Here is a 25078-nt window from a genome sequence, read left to right as displayed (position 1 = left end):
TGTGTTCTTTTAATTTTTATTTTTGCATAGAAGACCTGGGAAGTAGGTCAGAGGTTCAGGGAGTGAGAGAATATACCAGAGACAGAATGGGGAGCAGAACAGACAATTTACTGAAATACACTGCTAAGGGGAGCAGGGCCATGTAGGTGATAGCATGAGACTTAACCCATAGGCAACAAAAGGTAGTTATTCATTCCAACAATGTTTTAGGGAGTTCTTTTATATAATTTAAAAAAATTAGCTCACTGGACATGTCTTAGTACAAGTATTTTGGAGGATATTTATTATAGGTGGATTGGTCATGAAATTATAAACTAATTTTTATATTAGTTTATATATCAAATTTTTTTACTATTGATACACTTAAATACAGAACAACTTTAAAAAGTACAGTTCTTGCATGATGGCATGTGTATCAGAAGTTCAACAGGAACTAACCTTCAAAAAATATGTCTGTGGAAAAACTTTTAAATGAACACAATTTCAAAATAATTTTTAATATATTTAAATTATATCCATTCTGGGACTAGTAGCAACATTTTTTTGAGCAACATTTTTTGGCTCACTGTAAGATATTGTTTTGGAAGTCTGTAAATTAAGCAACTGTTTCTGATGGTATGCATCATTTTCCTGATCAGCTTGTTCATCTAGAGATTGTCTTATACTGTCCTTTAATTTGTCAATTCCTTCTCCAGTAATTGCAGAGATAGGAATGATGTGTTGGAATTCCATGGTCCTTTCTGGAATCATATTTTTTTCAAATAAATGTAAAAAGTCTTTAGGATTCTGGAGTTGGTTCATCAGTATATGGAATTTATCTTGGGCATTTGGCAAGTCCATTTTATTAACTGCTAGAAGTGCAGGTTTTGTCTGAAGGCCCTCTTTGTACAACTCTAACTCTTTTGCAAGCAGTATTATAGTTTCATAGGCAGTTCTGTATTCAGTTTTGGAAGAAAGCTGAAAACCAGAAATATCGACAACAAAAAGTAGTTGTTTGGTTCTTTCTATATGCTTTAGGAATTTGTAGCCCATTCCTTTGTTCATATGTGCTCCTTCTATTAAACCAGGAAGATCAGCCACTGATATCTGAAATCATTATACATAATCTTTCCAAGTTCAGGTTTTAATGTTGTAAATGCATAATCTGCAACTTCAGGTTTTGCATGAGAAATCTGACTTAACAAAGAAGATTTTCCAGCATTTGGGAATCTATAATTTTACCATTTTCATCAGTTACTGAGATTCCTACAGGTATAGGAATTTCACAGTCTTTTCCTTTGGAGCCTTTTAGTGCACTAACCCTTTCTCAACAACGCGCAACTGCAGTGTACCATGACAGCGACGGTTAGGATTCCCTCTTGTGGAAGCTGTACACACAGGACCACCGCGCGGCTCTTCTACCATGAAAGTGTCTTTTAATGAGAACAATTCAGTAGCCAACTTTGGTGTAAGGCCTGGTACTCTCTCTGTTTCTTTTCATCCAAGCAATTTTATGCTTAGTCTGTGTACTCTTGTGTAAGTTTATAGTTCTTTTTCTTTATTCTCCTGTTTTGATCAAGTTGCTACCCATTCTTTTCTTCCCTGCTAATTGGGAAGTAAATTACTCACATGAAGCATGTGGGTGATATGCTCTTTAAATCCTTACTTAACAGCAAATTCCTTTCTTTCAACTGGATAGGTAAATATTTTCTGGGATAAATAAGGATCCTTGGAACTTCATTCTTTTTCTTCTTACAATTATGCGAACTTACATGTGTCCCCACTTTTAATGTCCTGATTTTGTCTTTGCAAGTATCTTTGCATCTGTTTTCACTTTTGCCCAGTCGTGTGTAAGAGCCCCATTTTATCTTTGAAGATTAGAACTTTTTTCGTAGGCTATGTTTAAGCAGGGGATTTTTCCAAAGTCCCCTCACTTGCAGCCAATTAACTGAACACCTTCACATATGAATCTCAGGTTTTTCAACTCAGAAAAATTTCTTTTATTATTCACCTGATAGTCTGTCTTCCATTGACTTTCCTTTTCTATTGCCTACCATTAGATACTGGGTTTCCTTCATGATTTTCACTACATCATTTGAGAATTAATTTGGCACATTTCTTAGATTTGATGTTTGGTTATCAATGTCAGTTTCAAAAATAAACTTCCTTTACTCTTCAATTCTTGTACTGGAATTTTCAACCTTAAAACCAATATTTCTGTTAACACTGAATTTGTTTAAGAATGTCTTTTAATTCATACTTAAATAACCTTTAGTGGTTCTGTTTGTTTCTTGTTATTCAAACTGCTGTGTGTTTGTTCTACTTTTTCTGCTCTGTGAAGTTCTTCAGTTCACTGGGTTATAATCCAGTTCCCAGATGAAGATAAATATGGCCATTTCTGGTCCTGTGGTTTCCCAGTTATTGTAGCCATCATTCCAGGGAAAGAAATCAGGAAGGCCTTCTTCTTCTGCTCTCACCACTGTTCTAGGCTTTTCCTATCAGGGATGGAGAGTATTCTACTGCCTTCATTCTTAATGGGCAGTGTTTTCTGAAGGTTAGGCATTCCCCATAGCTACAACATCTGGACTCTAGCCATCTATTTATATGACCACTCTCAATCCAAATAAATAAATAAATAAAAACAACAACACAACCACCTAAGTTCTTGCTTATAGCAACTGTCTCTGGGCTCTACCTTCACCAATCCTTGCCAAATGCACCCACAAAATATTAGCCCACTCTTCACACCTTCTTCCTGTAAGCCCCCTTCCCTGCCAACTAAGTAGGTGGGTTTCAGTTGGGCGGGGAAGGGAGCTAATCTCTCAATGTGCCATCTGTACAGAACCCATATCAACCAATTTTTGAAATTTAATAAATAAGATTCTCCATGAGAATTAAAACTTCATCTAACTCTAGAAAAGTCTGTACTGAGGGAAAATAACTTCTGTATTATTAATATAGCAATATTATGACAAAATAAATCTTGTAGAGTTCATATACCCTTCTCTAGATCCACTGGGAAGAGCTCCAACTTTTCTACACGCTTTTCAAGTTCATACTCAGCTGAAGCAGCCACGGGATCAACTTCGTCATTTCTCCTGTCATAGTCTTCATTGGAGTATGTGTTGAAAACCTGTATTAAGAAGTCAACAAAATGATGATAATCAATGAAAGTTTGTTTTAAAAGAAAAGGCAAAAATCTCTTCAGTATAAATTGAAAAAGCTACATTATTTTTTTTCTAAACAACTTTCATTTTAAAATCAATTGAATATTAAGAAAAGGAAAATTGAATCAGAAAGAAAAACAACTTAGACTTCTAAAAATATGAGTCATTCTACCATTTTTTTAAAGATTTATTTATTTATTCATACAGAACTGGGATACAGGCCAGAGATGTGGAGAGTGAGAGGATTCACCAGGTACAGAGTGGGGTGCAGAACAGGCAGATCAACGAAGTACACTGCTGAGGGAAGCAGCGGGCGGGCCAGGAGAGGTCTGCCATGCTATGTGGTCACCTCCGGGTACAGTTACATACAACAAACTAATATAACAGAGCAATATACCAAATGAATTTTATTCATCTTCCTGAGAAAGGGTAGAATTTCATATGAAAGAGTGCTTGAGTTATGCCCTAAAAAATTAGTAAGTATGAAGGAAGGAATGCATTTTCAAAATCCACCCATCAACCAACCATCCATCCACCTGTCCATCTCTTTATCTGCCTACCTACATATCTATCTTTTGCAACACACAGTTAAGGAGACTACAACAAGCCTAGAAGAGCAAACTTTTATAGTACATACAGAAACATTAGCTGGATCTGCAATGTGGCATCCTGGAAGTTACTTCATTAATGTCTGCTACTTCTAGCTACTTCTACTTGTCTACTTCTGCTAACAGGCCCGTGAATATGATTTCAAAACAAGGATTTCAGTAGCATTCATTCTGTAACACAACTTAATTCTGGTACCACATAGTATTCATGTGTATATATGTTTAGTTAAGTATTGGAAAATCTTTTCAAATACATTACAACTCCCTGACTTTTTTTCAGGACCCTAAAATATTACTTATTGAATATTCCTTTTGATATATTTGATATAACAGACTGGGTTAGAAAGTTCATTTGAGGGTGTCTCAAATTAAATAAAACAAAAAAATATATGCTACATATTGGGAAATGGTAGTGTGAATAAGTTTTGAGGCTTCTAGGAATCAGATTACTATGTCTAAAGAAAAGACATAATTTTATTCTGCAGCAAAGCAAAGATTTAATAATATATTTTTCATCTTCAGCTTGCTCTGTATTATAAGTTATAGGAGTACAAAGGAAAAAACTATAAATAATTGAAAAAGAAAAGCCAGAATTCATTATTTGCAGATTATAGTATTATTTACTTGGAAAATTCAAGAGATTTAAGTGAAAAACTATTAGAACTAATATGAATCCAGTAAAGAAACAGAATTTTAAAAATTCAATATATAAAACAATGTATTAGAAAGTATACCCAAAAGTCAGAAGTTATAAAATATCTAGAAATCACTGACTACAAATGTGCCAGGGTATACCTATCTCTGTAACAAATAACTGAACAATACAAAAAGCTTTGAGTAAGTATATTATACAAAGTTCCTGGAATAAAATCCTTAATACTATAAAGACATTGATGTTCCTAAATTACTATAAATGTTAGTTTGTTCTAATTCAGAGCAATAATATTAAATTTTACCCACACTTTTCATGTAAACAAACCATTTAAAAAATAAAACAAGGATGGAAACAGATCTTACTAGATAGTAAAACATATAATAAAACATTATTAAGGCAATGCAGCTTTGGTCCAAGAGTAGATCTGTTTTTATACTGTTTTCTGTTCCACTCCTCAACTTTATGTTCAAATTAAGTAGGGTGGGTCATTCAAATACAGCATGGAAAGAATGAAATAAATCTATATATGAAAAATATTCTTACTTCATAAAACTGACAAAAATTAAATTCTGTTTAATTATAAACTATATGTTACCAAAAGGAAATATGAACCAATATTTAATTAGTTACCAAGAGAGAATCTTCCAAACAAAGCCACAAATCCAAGAGATACTAACAGGAGTTATTACAAATCAATGCTAAAATCTTTGGACAACAAAATAAACCATAATAAGGTTATAACAAAAGTCAAATACTAGGTGAAAATAATGCTAACTATTAAACTGAAATATGAATATTTAAGCATGCAAAGGGTTTGTCAACTCAAGCAATTACATGTCTAAATAGAGAAAAGAAAAAATGGGAATTCAACAAAGGCATACATAATTCATTGGCTTCTATAGATATTCACAGTTCATTAAAAATTAATCAAATGCAAATTAAAATAAGGAGATACAATGTATTTATCTATAAGAATATTTTGAAATAGACTGGGACACCTAATACCTATGAGGTAGAGAGAAAAGAATACTCTTGGAAAAGTATGGGAAAAAAGCACAATTTGAAAACAATGATCAACACTTTCAAGTATCTTCAACCTAAAAATGCTGCATCTAAATATTTACAGAAACACTTGCAAGTGTGCACTAAGATGAATGTCTAAGGACCTCATTAGAGCACTATAAGTAAACCTCAAAGAGGGAAATTACCGAAATGTCTGCAGATAGAGAAAATGACTGATGAAATTATAATATATATGAATATGTAATTTTATGCAACTATTAAAAAGATCTATTTTGCGACCTGAAAAGACTCTAAAACCAAGAAAACCACATTGCAGATTACACCGATTGCAGAGATCTCTTTGATTCCATTTTTAATCTAAATTGATGCCATGTAAGTTCTCCAGCTATGCAGTTCTTGCCAAATTTTAAAACCATGCTCAGCCTCAGTTTCTTTATTTACAAAATGACTACTCTATGAATATATCTACCCCATAAAGTAATTGTGAAAAGAGAAAAAATTTCATGTAATCATGCTTGGTTCAACAGAAAAAGGAAAAGTAAAGCTTTCTCAGATAAAATGAGAGATAGCCATATTCCCTAATACCTACCACTTATGTCATACTCCCTGTAAGAAATAAGTTTTGAATTTTTCATACACTAATACTAAATATTCCTCAAACAAAATATACATAACTAATTTGATATTATATGGTAAATTGGCTTACCAAATCCCAACTTGTCCAAAGCAATGCACTATTATTACACATGGCTCACCACCTGATATGCTTTGCTTTGCCTAAACCAGAAAGAACTCGGAGAGAAACAGAAAGTTGACCTAGGTGAATACTTCCCCTTTCAGTTATATGGTTTTAATTTTTTCAATATTCTTAGAATAGTATTGCCATTCTTATTTATAATATCTAAATGCTCTGTAAAAATGTGGGTAAATAATTAAATAATAAGCAAAGCTTCATTGTGATAGTACCATAACATAAAAAACCTACAGGCCAATAGTTTCCTGGGTCCTAATATTCAACACCATCAAGGCTTTTTTTTTTGTTGTTGTTAAGATTTATTTATTTATGCCTACAGAATTGGAATACAGGCCAGAGGTGCAGGGGTGGTGAGAGGATTCACAAGAGACAGAGTGGGGAGCAGAACAGGCAGATTGACAAAGTACACTGCTGAGGGGAGCAGTGGGCGGGTCAAGAGAGGTCTGCCATGCCATGTGGGTCAGCTCCCTGGCTGGAGATCGAACTCATGTTGCAGTGGCTTCGGAGATCTTCATAATGCAGTGTTTTAACCCGAATACTACCAGGGAGAGCCTGGCTTTTTTTTTTTTTTTTTTATCTATATGTATAGCTATAGTTAATTCACCTCACATTGTTCTTGTGTTATTCACTGAGGAAAGGCAAGCAAAAGAATGCCTAAATTTTAGACTTCTTGTTTCAGAGCTAACAGGTGATAAAATTTAATTCCTTGATCAAGGGAAACAAAACATGACCTTCTACTGCTTTTTCTCAGTAGAGGCATTTTTATACATGAAACTTGTTTACAACTTTAGTTAGTTAGCAATGACATTTTTGACCCAGCAACACAAGGCTGAAAAAAAAAGTGAAAATTAGATTGTTCTGAGATTTCTTTTCACATTTCAGTTAGTTGGAGTAACAACCCTTTTTCAAAACAACGGCAACACTATTTCAGCAATAAGAAGAAAAAACATTTTCTTCACTGTCTTATAATACATTTTCTTTATTCAATGTAGCCAAAATAAATTCAGGATTTTCTGTAAATACTGACTGGAAGGAATCTCCCACAATATTTCCACAGATCTCATTTCTGTTTGTTGTCTCAGCTCTACCCTGATATATCCAAGATGGAAAATATTCCAATGGTAGCATGCTGCATTTCAGATGGTAGTTGGGCTCAGCATGCTCCTAGAGCTGAACCCAGCATTCACTGATTCCACAACAGACCCCACTTATCATCAGCTTTCTTGGCAGAACCCTGTCTCACCTTCATATGATGAGTGGCTCTACTGAGACCGGAAATTGCAAGTAAAAGAAAGTATGGGATGGGCATGATAGACCATTGTCAGAGAAGGAGGACCTTCCCAGCCTTAGGATAATGTTTGACTTCACTTCCCTTTTCTTTCTCCACCACAAAAGTCAATTCATTGACTTATTAATGATAATAAGAACTACAGATTTTTGGTTGCCTTGTATTTGTCAGGAAGTATGTCAGGTTCTCGTAGCAAACATTTAGTGGTCAAAACTAGAGTTCACATTTGTCTGCATTTTAGAGGTAAACACAAGTAGAATCCAAAGATTTTAAATAGGTAAATGTTTTCTGCTCTGTGTAAAAATACTGACAAGCAGGAAAGTGAATAAACAGACCTACATTTCTATCATTCACAACAATATTCTATGGTAGGACATGTATAACCTTCTGTTAGAAGTCAACAGAATAATGGGAGAAAATGACCAAGTGAGTTCTAGGAGTTAGGTGTTACTCCAAAAGCTTGCAGGCCTTGCCTAGCTCAAAGTCTACTGACAAAATATTTCTAAGACAATAGATAGTTTTACTATTACTTATTTAATCAAGTATTTGTTACATAGTATTAAAAAATCATCTTGTGCAAACTTCACTTATCCATCTCTGAGTACAGACTTCTAACTGGGTACTTTAAAAATTTGACTGGTCCTAGAGTGAGGATCGGTGATTGGAATTGTTGACAGGACCTGTCATGAAAACTAAAGTTATACCTGCAAATATGATGATGTGTATGCTGAAATAAATTACAGACAAATGAATACAAATTATCTTTAACACTGTGTCAACTGACTCCGTGATTGTGGCAGGAAAAGGGTACATTAAGACATTACCCTTTTTTTATTCCTACAAGAGAAATCTGAAATTCAGAAGGCAATGTACATGATATATATAATAATTACTGAAGGACAAAAGGAAGATCTCACTAGTGTTAAGCCTACTGTTTTTTGGATAGCAGGCTAGCTCAAAAGGTAGCACAAAGAAGACTATTTATCAGACTTCTTCAGAGAAACAGAACCAGTGAGGTTTGTATGAATTTCTTTCACATACATATATTCATATGCCATATTTTATATATGTACTTATGTTAAAATAAATGTATTTTAAGGAATTGGCTCAAGTGTTTATGAAGGAAAATCTTCAGGGCAGAGTAGCAGATTGAAACCCTAAGGAAAAGTTGATGCTGCAGTTCAAGTCCAAAGAAAGTTGCTGGCAGAATTCCCTCTTCTTCAGAGGTCAGTCTTTCTCTATTAAGGCCTACAACTTGTTGGATAAGGCCCATTCATTTCATAGAGGGCGAGTTGTTTTATTCAAAATCCACCAATTTAAATGTTAATCTCATTCAAAAACACCCTCACAGAAAAGTCTAAAATAGCATTTGACCAAATACCCAACATTGTGGCCTAGTCAAGTTAACTACACAAAAATTAACTATCATAAAGCCCTTAAAGTAGAGCATTACTAGCTACAAAAAATAGTTTTTTGATATCTAATGAAGGATGATCATATCTTAGTAGTCTTCTCTTTACATTATTTGGAATGTTACAAATTTTCCTCAGTTATATCCTTCAAATGTTTACAAAATTCATGATAAAATAAAATATACACATGTATTATATCAACAGCAACAACCACCTCATACTTGTAGATAAGACCAACAACCAAATAAAAAGAGTGTGAAATCTAAAATAGCTATTGGTGAAGCTGTGGGAAGACAAGTTTATATACAAATATTGAAGACTTTTAATGAAAGATTATTTAGAAATATGTGGAACTTTACTAAAGTCACATACACAGAAGTGATTAATAATGTGGAAAGATTAGAAGGTTCTATATACCTTCCTTTAAACAAAATAGAATTGAATTCTAATTAGTATCATTCAGTGCTAATACTGAATAAGTTCTAAAAATAAACTTCACATCTCATTGCAAAACAATTTTAACCATTAAAGAAGTCAGGATGAAATTCCTTCATAAATAAATATTAGCCTGCTTATTCTCAATTTGAACAAATCTTAAGACAATGAAGCCCAAATTAGTGAGTTTTTTTTTCCAGTAAAACTGGTGAATCCACTAATGTTCATGTTTTCCATAGTACTTTTCAAATTATTATAAAAAATTAAAAATATCCATGAGAGGGCCCTCCCTGGTGGCACAGGGGGTTAAAGCAAAGCACTAAGAAGCTAAAGCCACTTCAGCATGAGTTCGATCCCCGCCTGCCCTGGAGGTGATCCACATGGCACAGCAGACCTCTCCTGTATCCCCTGCTGCTCCCCTCATCAGTGTACTTTGTCAGTCAGCCTGTTCTGCTCCCCACTCTGTCTCTGGTAATCCTCTCAGGGCCCCTGCACCTCTCAGCTGTATCCCAGTTCTGTATGCATAAATAAATCTAAAAAAAAAAATCCATGAGAAATTAGCAATGTTCTCTTTTAGCTCAGTCAGATTTTTAGTTTAAATCATAGACATATGCTTTATAATGGACAACTGGTGGATGGCATGAAATAAATTGGTGATCTTGGTCCAGTTTTCATTGGACAGGTGTCTTCACCACAGAAATATTTAAGTAATTAGTACCAACTGGCACCTTTTGGGGGCAATAGCAGTGATGTCCCAGGACAAACAACTGGCTTCTCATTCATAGAAGTTAATTCTCTTGTACAGATGCAGAATGAGTTAGTAAGCCAGTATCTATTCTAGCATTTGCCTTAGCAGTTGGTATTCAAACTGGCACATTTTGGGGGCAAGTGCAGTGATGTACCAGGACAAACAACTGGCTTCTCATTCATAGAAGTTAATTCTCTTGTACAGATGCAGAATGAGTTAGTAAGCCAGTATCTATTCTAGCATTTGCCTTAGCAGTTGGTATTCACTTCTACCACTACCGATGCCAGTACTGTTTCTGAAGGAGGGAGAAGATTTTGAAGGGTCTAAACAGATGAAGGGAGTGAACTGAGGTGAAAGTGGAGAAAGGGGAATGTATGCCACACCAAACAGGTTTGAAGAGTTTCTGTTGAGTCTAGGAAGGGAGAATGGATATTGCAAGTTTCTTAGGTACAGAAGGTACACTGCCCCAGATCACACCTACAAGAGGAGTGTTGAGCAGTGTCATAAGAGCTAGTTTCTAAACTCTAAGGTCTTGGGAATTTTGAGATGCATACACCAAGGTCAAGAATTTGTCTAAGAACAATGTACACAAAGTATCTTGACTGTTACAAGATCAAACACTAATGTAGGTGTCACTGTGAGTCTTGCAGATTTGAGTAAACTTCCAAATCAGTTGGCTTTAGATGGTGGAGATTACTCTAGATAATGTGGGTTGGCCTGACTGAATCAATAGAAAAGACTTTTAAGAACAGAGCTGAGGCTTCCCAGAGGAAGGAGAAATCTTGCCTGTATGGACCAGCTCAGTCTATTTCAGAGTCTCAGCCTCCCATCCATCTTGATGTTCTTCCTTACAGATTTCAGACTTGCATTACTAACCTCCACTGTTGCAAAAGCCAATGTTTTTGTAATAAGTTGCTCTGGCTGATACTTTCTAATACAACAACACCTGAAGTTTTCATAACAGGATGAAATATAGAAATTAAGAGCAATTGTTTCCCATGTGCTAACCATGACCTATGGGTGTTGTAAAACTAATATAATGGGTCATGAAAAGCACTGAGTGAAGCTATATGGAAATAAATAGGACAGAAGGACTCAGTGTTCATTATGATTATTAAAGAATATGCTCTAGACTTTAAAACTTGGGAAGAGAAGATGGTGGACAGACATGATCCTTGAGTCATTGCTTCACTCAAGAATACCAACAATAACCAAGCAGAGAGGAGGCAATCTTATCTGAATGGGTCTGAGGACATGAGAACCAGTGTCTTAGCCAGGAGGAGAGACAGAAGGAATCAGAAAGGGAAGGAAAAGCTGAGAAACATTAAGTTGGGCATAATACAGTGGAAGTGACACCAGTCTTTCCTCCACAGTCAACAGACTCTTGCATGCTGGTCTGGAAAAGAGAGAACAATAATTTATTGTGAGAACACAACGAGTGACCCAGGTGCCAGAAAAGACCACATATATCAGGATAGGCCATATGCTGAGTCACAAAATAAATACCACCAAGTTCATGAAAATTGAAACCATACCCAGTATCTTCTGTGATCACAATACTATGAAGCTAGAAATCAACCACAAAGTGAATGTAGGAAAAACCTCTCATATGTGCTATGAAACATTTCCTCTCTTCCTGGAGTCACTAATTCTTAGTTCCAATTCTCAATTTTCATAGGACAGTCCAGAGGTCATTGTGACCAGTATTGGGAATAGCATATTACCCCAAACCTCTGACTATAACCAGCTTCTGGGATGCATCAGAGACATGCAGACAACACTATAGGAGCAATAGGTGGAAACACTGAAGAGAGGGCAGGAGAGGCGAACAAGAAAACAATTTGCAGAGAGATCCTAAATTAGTACAGATTTCAGCTAGCTGTAATCAGTGTCAGCAAACAGTAATGGGGGAAAGGAAGACATGTAGAGGCCATCTGAGAGAAAGAGGAGCGTGAGCAAGGAAGAAAAAGGCATTTTAGAATGGGAACTAATTTTATACAGCTGAGACTGGTGAATGAAAGGCAAGAGATGGGAAAAAGTATGCAGGAAGAACTTTGTGACCCAGTCAGAGTGGGAATAAAATGATCATGCTCCAAACCTGAGAGAATTTTTCTCCCAGAAAATGGGGGTTTATGAAGAAGAATGAAGAGAACTAGACTCAGAAGAAGAGAGATGGGTTAAAAGTTCCACGAATCTCCTGTCTACCTACTTTTGTGTAACATTGGGGAATACTGGGTCCTCAAGGTAGCCAGAGATCCAAAGTGCCCTTGGAATAGGGGCATACACTCATCCAAGATCAGAAGGAAGACAGGGCTCTGGACACACTGCCCAGGGGCAAAGGGGTTATCAGTCTCAAGAGGAAAAGAAATAACCCAAGGGACTAAGAACTGGAGTTCTCCCAAGGTCAGCCCAGCACAAGGCACATGAGTGAAGCAGCAATGGAAGAACCTGCCTTTGTTGAATATATCTAAGTTTTTAAGGGTGAAATTGTGTCAAATACATGCAAGGTAAAGGCCCGTCAACTTAAGTGATGCACTGGTTTAGGGAAGGGATTGTCCATACTTGGAAGTTCATCTCCATCTGCAGGGTTACATAATAAAAATGATGGCGGCACAATTCTCTTAAAATTTCAAGTAAATTAGATATTGATGGAGCTAAAAAATAAGAACAAAGCGACCAGAACAAACTCCCCCTGAGTGAGTACCAAGTAAGAACTACAGAGCACAATTGAAAATTTTAATTTCTGTGAAGGTCATGTGTAAAATATGCTTAATATTTAAGCTCTGCAAGCTGAGGCCAGATATATCACATGGTGGAAAAATCTGAAAAACAAGACTAAAGCACAAATAACCAATTGTTAGGAAATGCACACACATACACAGACACAGATGTTATAGTACAAGGCTAAACCAGTCTACCTAGGACTAGATCCAATAGAAATTTTGATACATTCTAAGCAGCAGTGACCCAAGGTAATATTATCAGGTTATCCCCACAAAGCAGGAAAGACCCTGCTTTCTTATAAACAAACTGTCCCTTCCATTTAGAGATCTCCAAGAACTATAGTCAATGTAATTGACTAATTCTAGATCACTCTTGAAAATGTCAACAAGACAGTAAATCCACAAATGATAATCTGTCTAGTGCTTCCCTTATTTACAGGCAAAACCTAAAGGGCAGGAATGTTTTGCAGGAAACGAGATAATCAGCAGTCTTTGTCAAAACATGTGGAGAACAGTGTTGTCACATTATTCTTATGTTTTAGGTGAAAGCTGCCATTACTTCCATTACCATAGGATGAATGGTCAAATCTGGGGCTCACTGACCCTTGAATTGCACTAACCTTGACCTCATATATCTTGATGGCTTTGCAAATACTACATTAGTTACTAACCTTAAATCAACTGTGTCCACATCTCAGAAACTGTCCATACACAAGGAAATGCCAACAAAGCTAAGCTGTAATTTCTCTGTCAAAAATAGGTGAAATCTATGTAAACAATGAAGAGGCTGCAGCCACAGTATTGCTCCCTGGGGGTCCCTGGCTCTGTGTGTATAGCCCACATTTCAGGCCTAGTTTTAGTACCTTCCCAACACCCCAAGCTCAAAAAACTCAAGGGGAAATTTTAATGCCTCCTGTCTTCTGTGTCCAAGGTTTCTCACATATGATAATAACAGGATCCTTTTGGCCCTGTGGGCTTAAATGACAGTCAGTCATATAACAAATCTTTTTTCTCCCCACTAATCAAACTCTACTGGTGTGTCTATCTTTCAAGGATTCTTGCTTGTTCTCATTACTTCCCATTCTCCTGACTGTGTAAACCCTCCCTAATAACTGAGTTCTCCCACATCATATTTATTGCATTCTGTCCTCCAATTTAACGCAACACCTAAATGTCATTCACAAGTGTGGTTCTAATCATGCCACTGTGGGTCTGATAATGGAATTGTGAGCTGAGACAGTGGTGAACAGAAAGAGAAAGCAAATTTATGAATGATTTTGCCTTTACTTTATACACTTTTTTGTACTTCCTGAATTCTGTATGATGACCAAGTATTACTTTCTAATGGGTGAGGAGTGGGGAAGCAATGATTCTAAATGTCTAATAAGTCACGCCATTACCAGGAAAGTAGAGTATCAAAGTTCTCCATCAAAGTTCTCCAAATTCTGGCTCCAACCTACAATTCCAGGCTTTCCCTAATATGTTCTCCTTTAACTCAACCTATACTGTAAAGTTTCTTAGCATTTTGGTACATTGAAAAGTTTCATCCACCTTTTTGTCAGGAAATGTTTAAATGATTAAACATCATCTAATAACATGATGTTTTGAAACACATTAAGGAATGTTTTCCACAATCAATATTACATGGTAACAGTACAACGTCTTAAAGCAATGGTTTTTTTTATAATCGTCAGTGACTTATCTGCTGTTGGGATCTTCAACCAGGACTACTACTGACAAAAGAAAATGAGCTTCAAAAGGCAAAAAAGATTTAAAATAAATTTGTATCTTTGAAACAAAAAAGGTGTCACATATACACAGTTTGGTATGGGCTTTGCCTGTTGTCATTAACTAAATAAACTCATTGCAATGCCCAGTTAGCATAACCATTTGCAAGGGTATGATCTAGAAGAGATAACTTAGATTGTGGTCTTAATGATTATTTAAGTCAAAGATCAAGTATTGTCAAAGAATGAATATTCACTATTAATTTTATCTTTTTGTTAACAACATGAAAAAATGACTACTACCCTCCTTTTTAAAGGTCAGTTAGTTCTTGGTAAGACATTTTATAACGTTCTCCTTGGCAGAACACAGAATTTTAAAATGCTAATGCAAGAAGTGTAGGGGTAAGAGCAAAACAGTCGAGTATAATTAGCTTCATTTGTTATTAAAGTGTATAATTTGAGTACAATAATATCTAATATTGGGTTTGAAATGAGGAGCTAGCAAGAAGAATTTTAAAGTATTCCAATTGCAGTTAGTGGATAAAAATACGTAAATATATGTTGGCTCCCTTTGCAGCCTGGAATATAACATCTGTCCTGAGTGATAAGGGGTCAGTTAAGGCCCTGAAGCGCCACAACTGTGACAGATTTGCCCATTAAAATCCAGCAGTCACTCTTACAGTTTCTCATTCTGGTCATGGTGGTCCATCTGTGAGAAACTCTATCTGCTGGGGCCTGTACTCTCCCAAGCCAAAAAAAACACAAAACAATCCAGTGTAGTTTTGGCTAAAGTCTGCCAAAACCTGTTCCCATGTCATCTCCACCTGCCATACTGACATCAGGAGGGTAAATATGTGTGTCATATGCCCCAAATTTGATATACATGAATGCCCATTTGCCCTTATGAATCAACCTGACATTGCCAAAACAACTAGACGCAAAGTTCAATACAAAGAATTGTGTCTCAGCCTTTTACTTTGGAAGAAACCAAACCAAAAGCAATTTCAAAATATAGTAGTACTCAATTTCTTGAATATTTCACACTTCATTATGACACTATTCTGCAATATTTGACCATGTGTCTCTTCTCCACAACTCCCAGAGACCCTCATTAATCACTTTGTACTTATATCCTGTCTTTTATTTTTAAAGATACATATTTAAAGTCTTATCACTACCTGGCATCTTCAACAAAAAATTCATGTCTTATTCCCTCAATACCTGGCACTGTGCTTGACAAAAGGTCCCTACTCAACAGACGTTTTTTTGTGGATCTGCATTACAACAGAGATCCTCTGATGAATGTGGTTCTTTTAACTAAATTCCCTTGAATAGGTACTCTATTCTTCTTTCAAACAGTTGTTCGGGTTTTCCAGATAAGCTGGCAACATGAGCAAAAGGAGAGTCCCCACTGTCTAGCTCACTCTGCTGACTTGACTACAAGCTCTGGCAGTTAGGGCACAGAGATTGTGGCAGCAGTTGTGGGCACATTAAAAATCAATGCAAGGACTTGGCTCTTAACTAAAAAGTAGTATCAGACATGGAGCTGAAAAAACTAGTCCTCTGGCCTGTTCCATGTCTGTCTCTTCCCACTCTTTTCTCATTGCACATAATGTTAATGTGAATCAATCATTTCCCATCACAAGAACTAAAAGAAGGTTCGACAGTGATCATGTAGAACATGAGGATGTATTCACTAAGTTTACAGACAAACAAGAGATTTGGATGGGCCCTACCTACATTTTTGCTCAAAAATGCCTAAACTGAGAAGTGACAGGTATTTGAAGAGATGAGGAAGAGAAAAATAACTAGCTCCTACTGAGTGACTTTTCTGAGATAGTTGTCTCATAGAAGTCTTATAATGCTGCTGAAACACATTCATTCTCATGGATGTACCATGACAACCATGCTCTATAAGATTACTTAATAATACAAAAAAGTTCAAATCTATGGTATATGCCAAGATTATAAAATCCAGGTATGTGTATACACAGATATGAATTGACCCCATTGTATGTGTGCACACATATAGGTACTAAGATTATATGTGATTTTATTTTCTTTATATATGTATTTTTGGTTTTAAAAATACAGAGCCTTGGTAAGTAAATGAAAAAACATTATTTTTTTAAATACTACCAAATCTTGAAAGATCAGTGAGCAGTGTTTTTCCACATACAGTAAAAGCAAGTGTGTACAGATTTATACAAATTTTAAATATATATATATTTTTATTTTATTTATTTATTCATACAGAACTGGGGTATAGGCCAGAGATGCAGAGGGTGAGAGGATTCACCAGAGACAGAGTGAGGAGCAGAACAGGCAGATCAATGAAGTACACTGCTGAGGGGAGCAGTGGCGGGTCAGGAGAGGTCTGCCACGCCATGTGGTCTCCTCCAGGGCAGGCGGGAATCGAACTCATGCGAAGTGGCTTAAGCTTCTTAGTGCAGTGCTTTAACCCACTGCACCACCAGGGAGGGCCACAAATTTTAAATATATTTTAATAGCATTTTCAGAGTTAATCTATATAATGATGATTGCAGTTTGCTGTGATGAGCCTAAGGAACAAAAAGATCTTATGTTGCACATTTCCTAAATACAAAATAAAATCATGCTCAATTTTGATAAATATAATAAACTTTTGCTTTATTTTTCTCTCTTTTTTAGGATTTTCAAACAACTGTTTGAAAAACTTGGCTGAACAGCAAGTGTAAGTTTTGGTATTAGGAATTTTGAAAGCTTATAAAACTGCAGAGAATGTAAAGCTCTGCATTAACCATTACCCTTTGCTTAACTAGATTAAAATGATCAGGGATTATTTACATGTTACAGTTACTATAAATAAACTGTAACTCTTTATCATAAAATTTAGTTTCTGTGTAAGCCTATACAAACCATGCTTACAGTTAAGGTATCCATGACCAAGAATATTAATGATACAAAAAAGATACAGATTAACCCTGAAAATGCTATTAAAATATATTTTAAATTCATATAAAGCTGTACACACTTGCTTTTACTGTATGTGGAAAATCACGCCTCACTAATCTTTCAAGATTTGGTAGTATTTTAAAAATAATGTTATTTTATTTACTTAACAAGGCTCTGTATTTTTGAAACCAAAAATATATATGTAAAGAAAATAAAAGCACACATAACCTTAGTACCTAGAAACTCTATGTGTGCACACATACAGACTCAAATACTAAAACACTGCCAAATGCTTGATCCTCAGTAACAAAGGCATCAGGAGCTCAAGTCTACTCCAGAGAGCTTAGTCACTGCACTATTCAATATACTGAAAACATGCTATCAAAAAATTAAGTGTACATTCTCTTCTTTCAAACTTCTGGCTCGAACTTCTGGCTGGGGTCTGCTCAGTGGAAACTCACTGCTTATGTAAAGCAAAATATGGATCGCATGTTTCAGCTGCAGTTTCCTGGGCTCAGTTCACAGTGGCTTTTGTGCATGTGTTCATATGGAATGATGTTTTTCATTACATGAAAATTTTAAAAACTAGTTATCTGAATTATACCTACAGATAACTACAGCACACTTACTGATCAGCCTGAAGAATTTAACTTTATTTAAAATTATTTATAAATTAATTTTATTTAGAAGAAAAAAAGTAGCTTGCAACATGTATAAAGTCACAGAATTTTACAACCAGATGGGGTCTGGGCAACTGCCTAAATAGTGACGCCAATAAATACCATGCATTCCTCTTCTCCTCCTTCGGTGGTGGAATTACCAAGTGAAGAATGATAGGTACACCCAGCCACCTTCCCAGCATTGTCAAAGCAGTCACTGCTAATCCATCAATTTAGGGAAAGAAGAAAAGAAATATATTTGCCACATCTGGTCTAATCTCTCACTTTAGTTCCAAGGGAGGCCATCCAAGATCAGAGTTAATAACAGCAGATGTCAGGACAGTAATTTGTAGATGTCCAAGAAGAGTATACTTGATACTGCCTTGTATTCTTTAGAATGGTTTTCTAGCAAAATGACAAGTAGCAAAATAATAAGTCCTTTCACGTGAAGTAAAATGTACCCTCCACAGCGAAGGATTTCAAGTAGGATGTCACAATTACATACTTTACATATTAAGTGTTAAGTGTTAAAAACATTTTAAAAGAAAATATGTAAAAACTATAGTAGTTTTAAAATAGCTGGATTATTAGATTTGCCTTACTGTCTTTAATACTACCATATTATTTTCCTGCACAAAAATGGTAATGAAGAAATTCACTTGATTTTCCATTGCAAAAGAATACTTTAGCTATTCCTACTTAAAAATAGATAGATGTTGGCATGGTGACTCAGAAGATCTACACTTCCACGGTGTTATCTTAAGTAAATTGACCTTTTAGGCCCACATTTTCTTCACCTGGAAAAATGAAAGGAGTGAGGTAGATGGCCCCCACTGTCACTTTCAGCTCTGAAATTTCAAAACTTTATCTACAATAGATCTGTTACATGAAAACATCAAATCATTCCATTAGTGGGTTCCAGTTTTAGCAATACCACAGACGGGGAGAAAAGGAATCACTTTCCCCTAGTTTTATTTTTCATGGGAAGAAATATAATTAATGTATTCTCCTAACCCCCCCCACAACCACCATACACTCACACACACACACACACACACACACACACCACATTCAAACAAGTTAGACTGATTTAATAGTTATCTGGCTGGTCTTTAGGGATAAGAAACTAGGACTATATAAAGTCTTTGCTCTTCTATTAGAAATGGGTTGTTGGCAGACAACCCATATTCTGGTTCATTTTTCACTTTTGTGACTTTTAGGGCTGTCTCTTGAGTGGTGAGACCTTCTATTTTCCAGGGTCAGCAGGGACTAAAGAGGTTGACATAATTTTGGGGTTCAGAATTTAGGAAGACTTGCAAACCTAAGCCAACCCTCATACTCAGACGTAAATTGTAGATCTCTCATACACATTCTTTAACAGTAGATACTTTGATTTCTCCTGCTTTACTTTTACCAAGTGATTTCTCAAGTGGTTCAGAATTTATCAAAAGACTATTCTCTGTAACTATTTTTCAATTGGCTCCTCAAATTCTAAGCCTCCACGAGAAATTAGTTTGTTTTTAATTTTTAACTTTAACAATAAAATGCAAACTCCAACAAATCTTTGATTTTGACATCTATAAATATATCTCAAATTTAGTTTGGGAAGAAATTATATCAGGTACAGAATGAAATCGTAGAAAGAAAACAGACAGACAGACAGACAGACAGACAGACACACACACACAGAAACACATATACTATGAGTATATGTTTCAAACTTACATGGCCCAAAAGATTATTAGAAGCAAAGTAACCACATATAAAGAAATGAGCGCCAACCATCACAGTTTAGATTCCATTGGTCACAATGTTCCCAAGTAGGGTGCACAGATACTCATAAAAGACAGAGCTCTCCTGAGTCCAAGAAGCCCCCATTCCTTGCTCTCACACACCTCTTAACCTTAAAACCTAGCAAATAAGTACAAAAATCCCTAAAGCTGTATACATTCAAAGAATGTTTACAAACATTGAGCATCAATGATTCTTAAGTCTGTTTCCTCCTTATTAACAAATCCATACCAATACTAAAAGCAGGAAAGCAGAGAATGCCTCCAGAGATCTCCAAACTACAGGGTGCTCTGAAGCTTTCCAAGATCCCTCTTCCTTTTCCACCTCCTCTCACAATAATTTAATGTAGTTAAACTAGTATTCAGTCTGAGGGAGACTACTGCAAATCCACACCAAACAGTGCAGGAAATAAAGATTATAACTGATAGTACATTTCTATTCTATCCATACTTATGACACAATCATCCCATTCTAGCTTGAAGCACTTTTCAGATACATTCACTGTCTTTAAAATAGACCAGAGCTTTAAACTTAATTGCTATGATGATTTTGCTGTGGAAATACAAGGCCCTTGCTACAGCTCTAGAATGTGCAGTTTACTTCAAAACCATACAAACATTAGATATCAGTGATCATGTACCTGGGGATAAAGCACCTAGGAATTCTTGGTATTCTTTGCAAGTTTCCTGAAAATTGCAATCTATTTGACTTTTTAAAAATTATTTGACAGGAAATAAAACATGAGGAAAGCAATTGGTAACTTATACAAAAAAAAATAAATAAAAAATAAAATTCTTTCCCTACATTACAACATACGTAATATAAATTTCAAAATTTCGAAGGGAGTTAGTGTATTAAAAAGCAAAATTATTTAAAAGCAAATTATTTAAAAAGTTTAAGAAGAAAATGTAAGAGAAGATACTTAGGACTTACAGATTTCTGAGATGACAGAAACTGGTGAAAGATGTGAGAGTTGGTGTAGCTCTCTGAAAAATAGTGTGGCAATAATCCTAAAATAAAGGGTACAAATACCTAAAAGCAGGCTAGCTTAGGAACACAGCATGAAGAAACACTTGCTGGTGGGGCAATGTATAATCATGTATAAAGAGGTACACTGTGGCACTACTTGTGATAGTGGTAAACAATAAACAATCTTAATATCCATAACAAGAAAACTGTTTAATAAATTCTCAGTCATACAATGAATTACATGTGCCAAAGCATAACTTAAAGGGCTATAGCTAAGTATTTATGTTAAGGACAAATCCCAAAATTAAAAAAAAGTTAAGGGAAAAATGTTATCAAACAGTAAGTACATTTATTTGATACCATTTTTTAAAAATTAAACACACAAAAGATGTTGTATGTTTGTACACATGTTCTAAATAAGTAAACAACACTTGGTATGAAAAGCACTGTATTCAAAGAAATTGTTATTTCTAGGAATAGCTGCAAAATTATGATATATACTATGGACATTCAATGCGTATGTGATATACTATTTTTTTAAATAGAAAAAATACAAACCAAACACCATGAAACATTAAAATTTTACAAGGCTGATGGGTGGATGTACAAGTTATGGCTTAGGTATATTCCAAATGCTTTCTTTAATGATGCCCTTGCATTATTTCTAAGAAGTCTGCTATCACCTTTCATCTGTTCCCTAATATAGATTATTTTTAATCCAGATACTTTTCATTTTTTCTCATTATCATTCATTGATTTGAAGCAACTTGATGATGCCACACTTTGTTTACTTTTCTTCATATTTTTTTTTTCAAGATGTATTTGTTTATGCAATAGAAGAACTGGTGTGTAGGCCAGAAGTGCCAAGGGTAAGAGGATTCACCAAAGACAGAGTGGGGAACAGAACAGGCAGATCACTGAAAAACCGTGCTGAGGAGTACAGCAGGTAAGACAGGAGAGGTCTGCTGCTGCTCACCTCCCTGGCCTGGGATCAAGCTTGGTTCTGCAGTAGCTGGGTATAGCTTGATAGTGCTGAGACTTAACCCCTTGTGCCACCAGGGAGGCCCTATATCTTGGAAATTTTTACTTGAATAGCAGACTGAATTTTACTTTCTTGGATATTGGATATTTTTGTGTATTTACAAATATTTTTTGAGCTCTTTTCCCCTGGGTATGATTGAGATGCCTGGGAACTGTCTGGTTTATTCAGATCTAAATTTAAAGCTTTCTTAGGAAGAAATAGAGCTGCATTTAGACGAGTTTTAACTTTTTCCCCTTAGTACGGAGATCAGACCTTTCTCTGATTTTCTAACCACACTAGTTGTTCAAGGAGGAAGACAAACTGAATCCTCAATAATACAACATGAATGGAAACAGGAGTTGAATTTACTCATGAAATGGAGTTAAGACAATTCGTAGTCAGCTTTATTATTATTTTAAGTATTTCTACAGACAAAGCAGAACCAGGGCATATATTTCCCAGTGTCCTGTCCTACTGATTCACATAAAAGCACTGAGAAGCATGCAGAAAACAATGGGAAATAACTTCATGTACAAATGAGTTTTCTCAGGAAAAAATGTGTTTATTTGTACATTTTCTCATAATGAGAACCAGTCAAAAGATTTATCAAAGATATCAAAATTAGAAATTAATGATAGAAAAAGACTGGTGATAAATTTCAATTAATCTGTATAGAACAGAGTTGGGTAAACTACCCCCAGCTTGTTTACATACAGTCCACAAGCTAATAATAGTTTTTATATTTGTAAAGGGTTATAGGAAGAAAATAAAACAAAACAAAGACTATATGACAGAAACAATATGTGTGTCACAAAACCTTAAATATTTGTTATCTGGTTCTTTAAAAAACAGTTCTGCAAATTAAACAATAATGTATAATATAAATGTCATAAATATTTCCCTGTTAAAGTAGAGTCAAAGGAAAAAATGTGGTTTGTCTTAATGGAAACTATGCATCTTACTTTGCTTTACCTTCTGGGTTAATTAATTATAGTCCTGTTATTATCCCTGATCTATTTCATAATTTGTTTTTGTAAATTATAGTTAATGGATAGATATATAAATTATTGCCTATCTGTGCTTTAATTAACTTGCTTACCCCTTGCAGATAAACTGACTTTTCATGTTGTCTCACCCATTAGCTTATATAAATCATGCTATTTTGACTTTCACTGAAAAATTTGGTTTCTCTGTATCATGAGTAAATTAAATGTGTTAGCATGCATTCGGCCTTAAAACTGTATGAAAGACATGAACTGTATGAAAGATTTTATCATTTACTGAAAATTAACTTCTAACACAAAGAAAAAAATCAAAAATACATGCTGGAATTCAAGGAAAGGAAATTGAAAGTTATAGGAGAAAAAAAATTTCTTTCCTTTTAAATTCTTTAACTGGGACTATGAATTAAACTGACAGAAAACATATTAACAAGTAAAAAGGCATACAATTTTTATCTACGTGTTTACGTGCATGGGAGGTGGTAGTGGGGAGGGGAGCTGCTTCACAGAAAAGAAACGGAAATCCAAAGTGGTAAATAGATCAGTGGGCATATAAACCATTTTAACAAAGGCAATAAATTTTGGAGATGTGACTCAACAAAGAAAAAGGGTCAGGGAGATGGGGACTAGGAAATGTATGGTGGGAAAGGGTTGTTCTATTCTAGGTACAGGAAAAGAGTGAAACCTTTACAAATGAAAACTTATTTTACCTGTACAAAGAAAAATTATGACTTCCTAGATCTACTCAATCTCAAGTGTCTTCAGGATAAAAGAAGCCTTATGCTTTCTGACATATTTGGAGACCCTACAAAGTATTCTGATAACTTTATATTCAATACTAGGTTACTACTTGATTTTTTAAAATACATGTTATATAATGTGACTTTTAAAAGATAAAATAAGTAATCTTTACTTTGTAAAAAAACAAAAATATAGGCCATTAAGCAAAAGGCTGGGAAACAAATGAGATATTGGAAATGAACCCTTTTTACCCAATAATAGTTTGTCAAGGAAATTTAGCTATTTAAAATAAGAATTTCAAACCAGGTTAAAATCTAAGCCCAACTATGTATTTACACTAAAGGTTCATTTACAAAATATGCCACTCAAAAAAACTAAAAGAAAAATGGCACCTTTTGGAGTCATTCAGTGAAATGAGACAAGAAATAAGAGGTATAAACATTGTAATAATGGCATAAATATTGAAGGGCAGAGATATAACAAAAAAAATAGCTAGAAAATACTAGCGACATTATGATTAAATAAGGAATCAGCTTATAAAACTAACATGTATAAACTGAAAGATTCCTCATATATAAATAATAACAGAAAAAATAAGGAAAGAAAATATCTAATTTCAAATACCTATGGAATGAAATAACCCTCATAATATTAAGTCATAATATTAACATGCTAAATGCTAGTGAACTTATAAACTCAATGTGTTTTTACTTAATCTAAAAATTTTAAGTCACTTTAATTTTGAAATATGGCAAAGATACTTATGTCCCCTAGGAAAAAAATAATATATATCCATTAAAGAATGGACTACATATTTCTTCATAAAAATAATTTGGGGGCAGGGTAACTGGACATATAAGGAATTTTCAATTTACGTTGCCTAACTAGTATAATAGTAGATTGTCACCGATGAAACAAGAGTCCAGGAAGATCCAACTCAATTACATAGGCACATACACACTTATTAGCCTATGTATATATTTATATATACATGTTAGTATATTACATGTATTATATGCAAATATAATTTTAGTTTATGAGAAGCATATTTCAAATTAGTAAAGAAAAATGGATTTTTCAATAAATTGTATTAGAAACCATGATTACTGTGTTTTTGTGGGTAGGTTGGGAAGATAGTTACCTCATTTCTTATGCCAAGTTAAGTTTGCAATGGATAAAATTTAAGACAAAAATAAATTACAAAAGCCCGAGAGGAAAGGATAAGTGAATCTTTTAAAAAGTGATCCCAGGTCCTCCCTGGTGGTGCAGCGGGTTAAAGCACAGCACTAAAAAGCTAAAGCCACTTCAGCATGAGTTCTATCCCCGCCTGAGGTGACCCACATGGTGAGGCAGACCTCTCCTGGCCCGCCCGCTGCTCCCCTCAGCAGTGTACTTTGTCAATCTGCCTGTTCTGCTCCCCACTCTGTCTCTGGTGAATCCTCT

General features: G+C 35.1%; 1 protein-coding gene and 1 pseudogene across 7 annotated transcripts in view; both read right to left on the bottom strand.

Annotated features, from left to right (window-relative positions):
* Positions 1 to 25078, bottom strand: part of PPP1R9A (protein phosphatase 1, regulatory subunit 9A) — a 281612-nt gene that overhangs the window by 122859 nt on the left and 133675 nt on the right. For all 7 annotated transcript variants that reach the window (XM_012720896.1, XM_012720898.1, XM_012720899.1 and 4 more), the window contains exon 3: positions 2980 to 3112. In XM_012720896.1, coding sequence (XP_012576350.1) covers positions 2980 to 3112 — 133 coding nt within the window. The remainder of the gene's footprint in view (positions 1 to 2979; positions 3113 to 25078) is intronic.
* Positions 468 to 1217, bottom strand: LOC105853210 (annotated as a pseudogene).

Source organism: Condylura cristata, unplaced genomic scaffold (assembly GCF_000260355.1).
Source record: "Condylura cristata isolate star-nosed mole 26May11 unplaced genomic scaffold, ConCri1.0 scaffold00005, whole genome shotgun sequence".
Lineage (NCBI taxonomy): Eukaryota > Metazoa > Chordata > Mammalia > Eulipotyphla > Talpidae > Condylura > Condylura cristata.
This window is presented reverse-complemented; position numbering and strand designations above follow the sequence as displayed.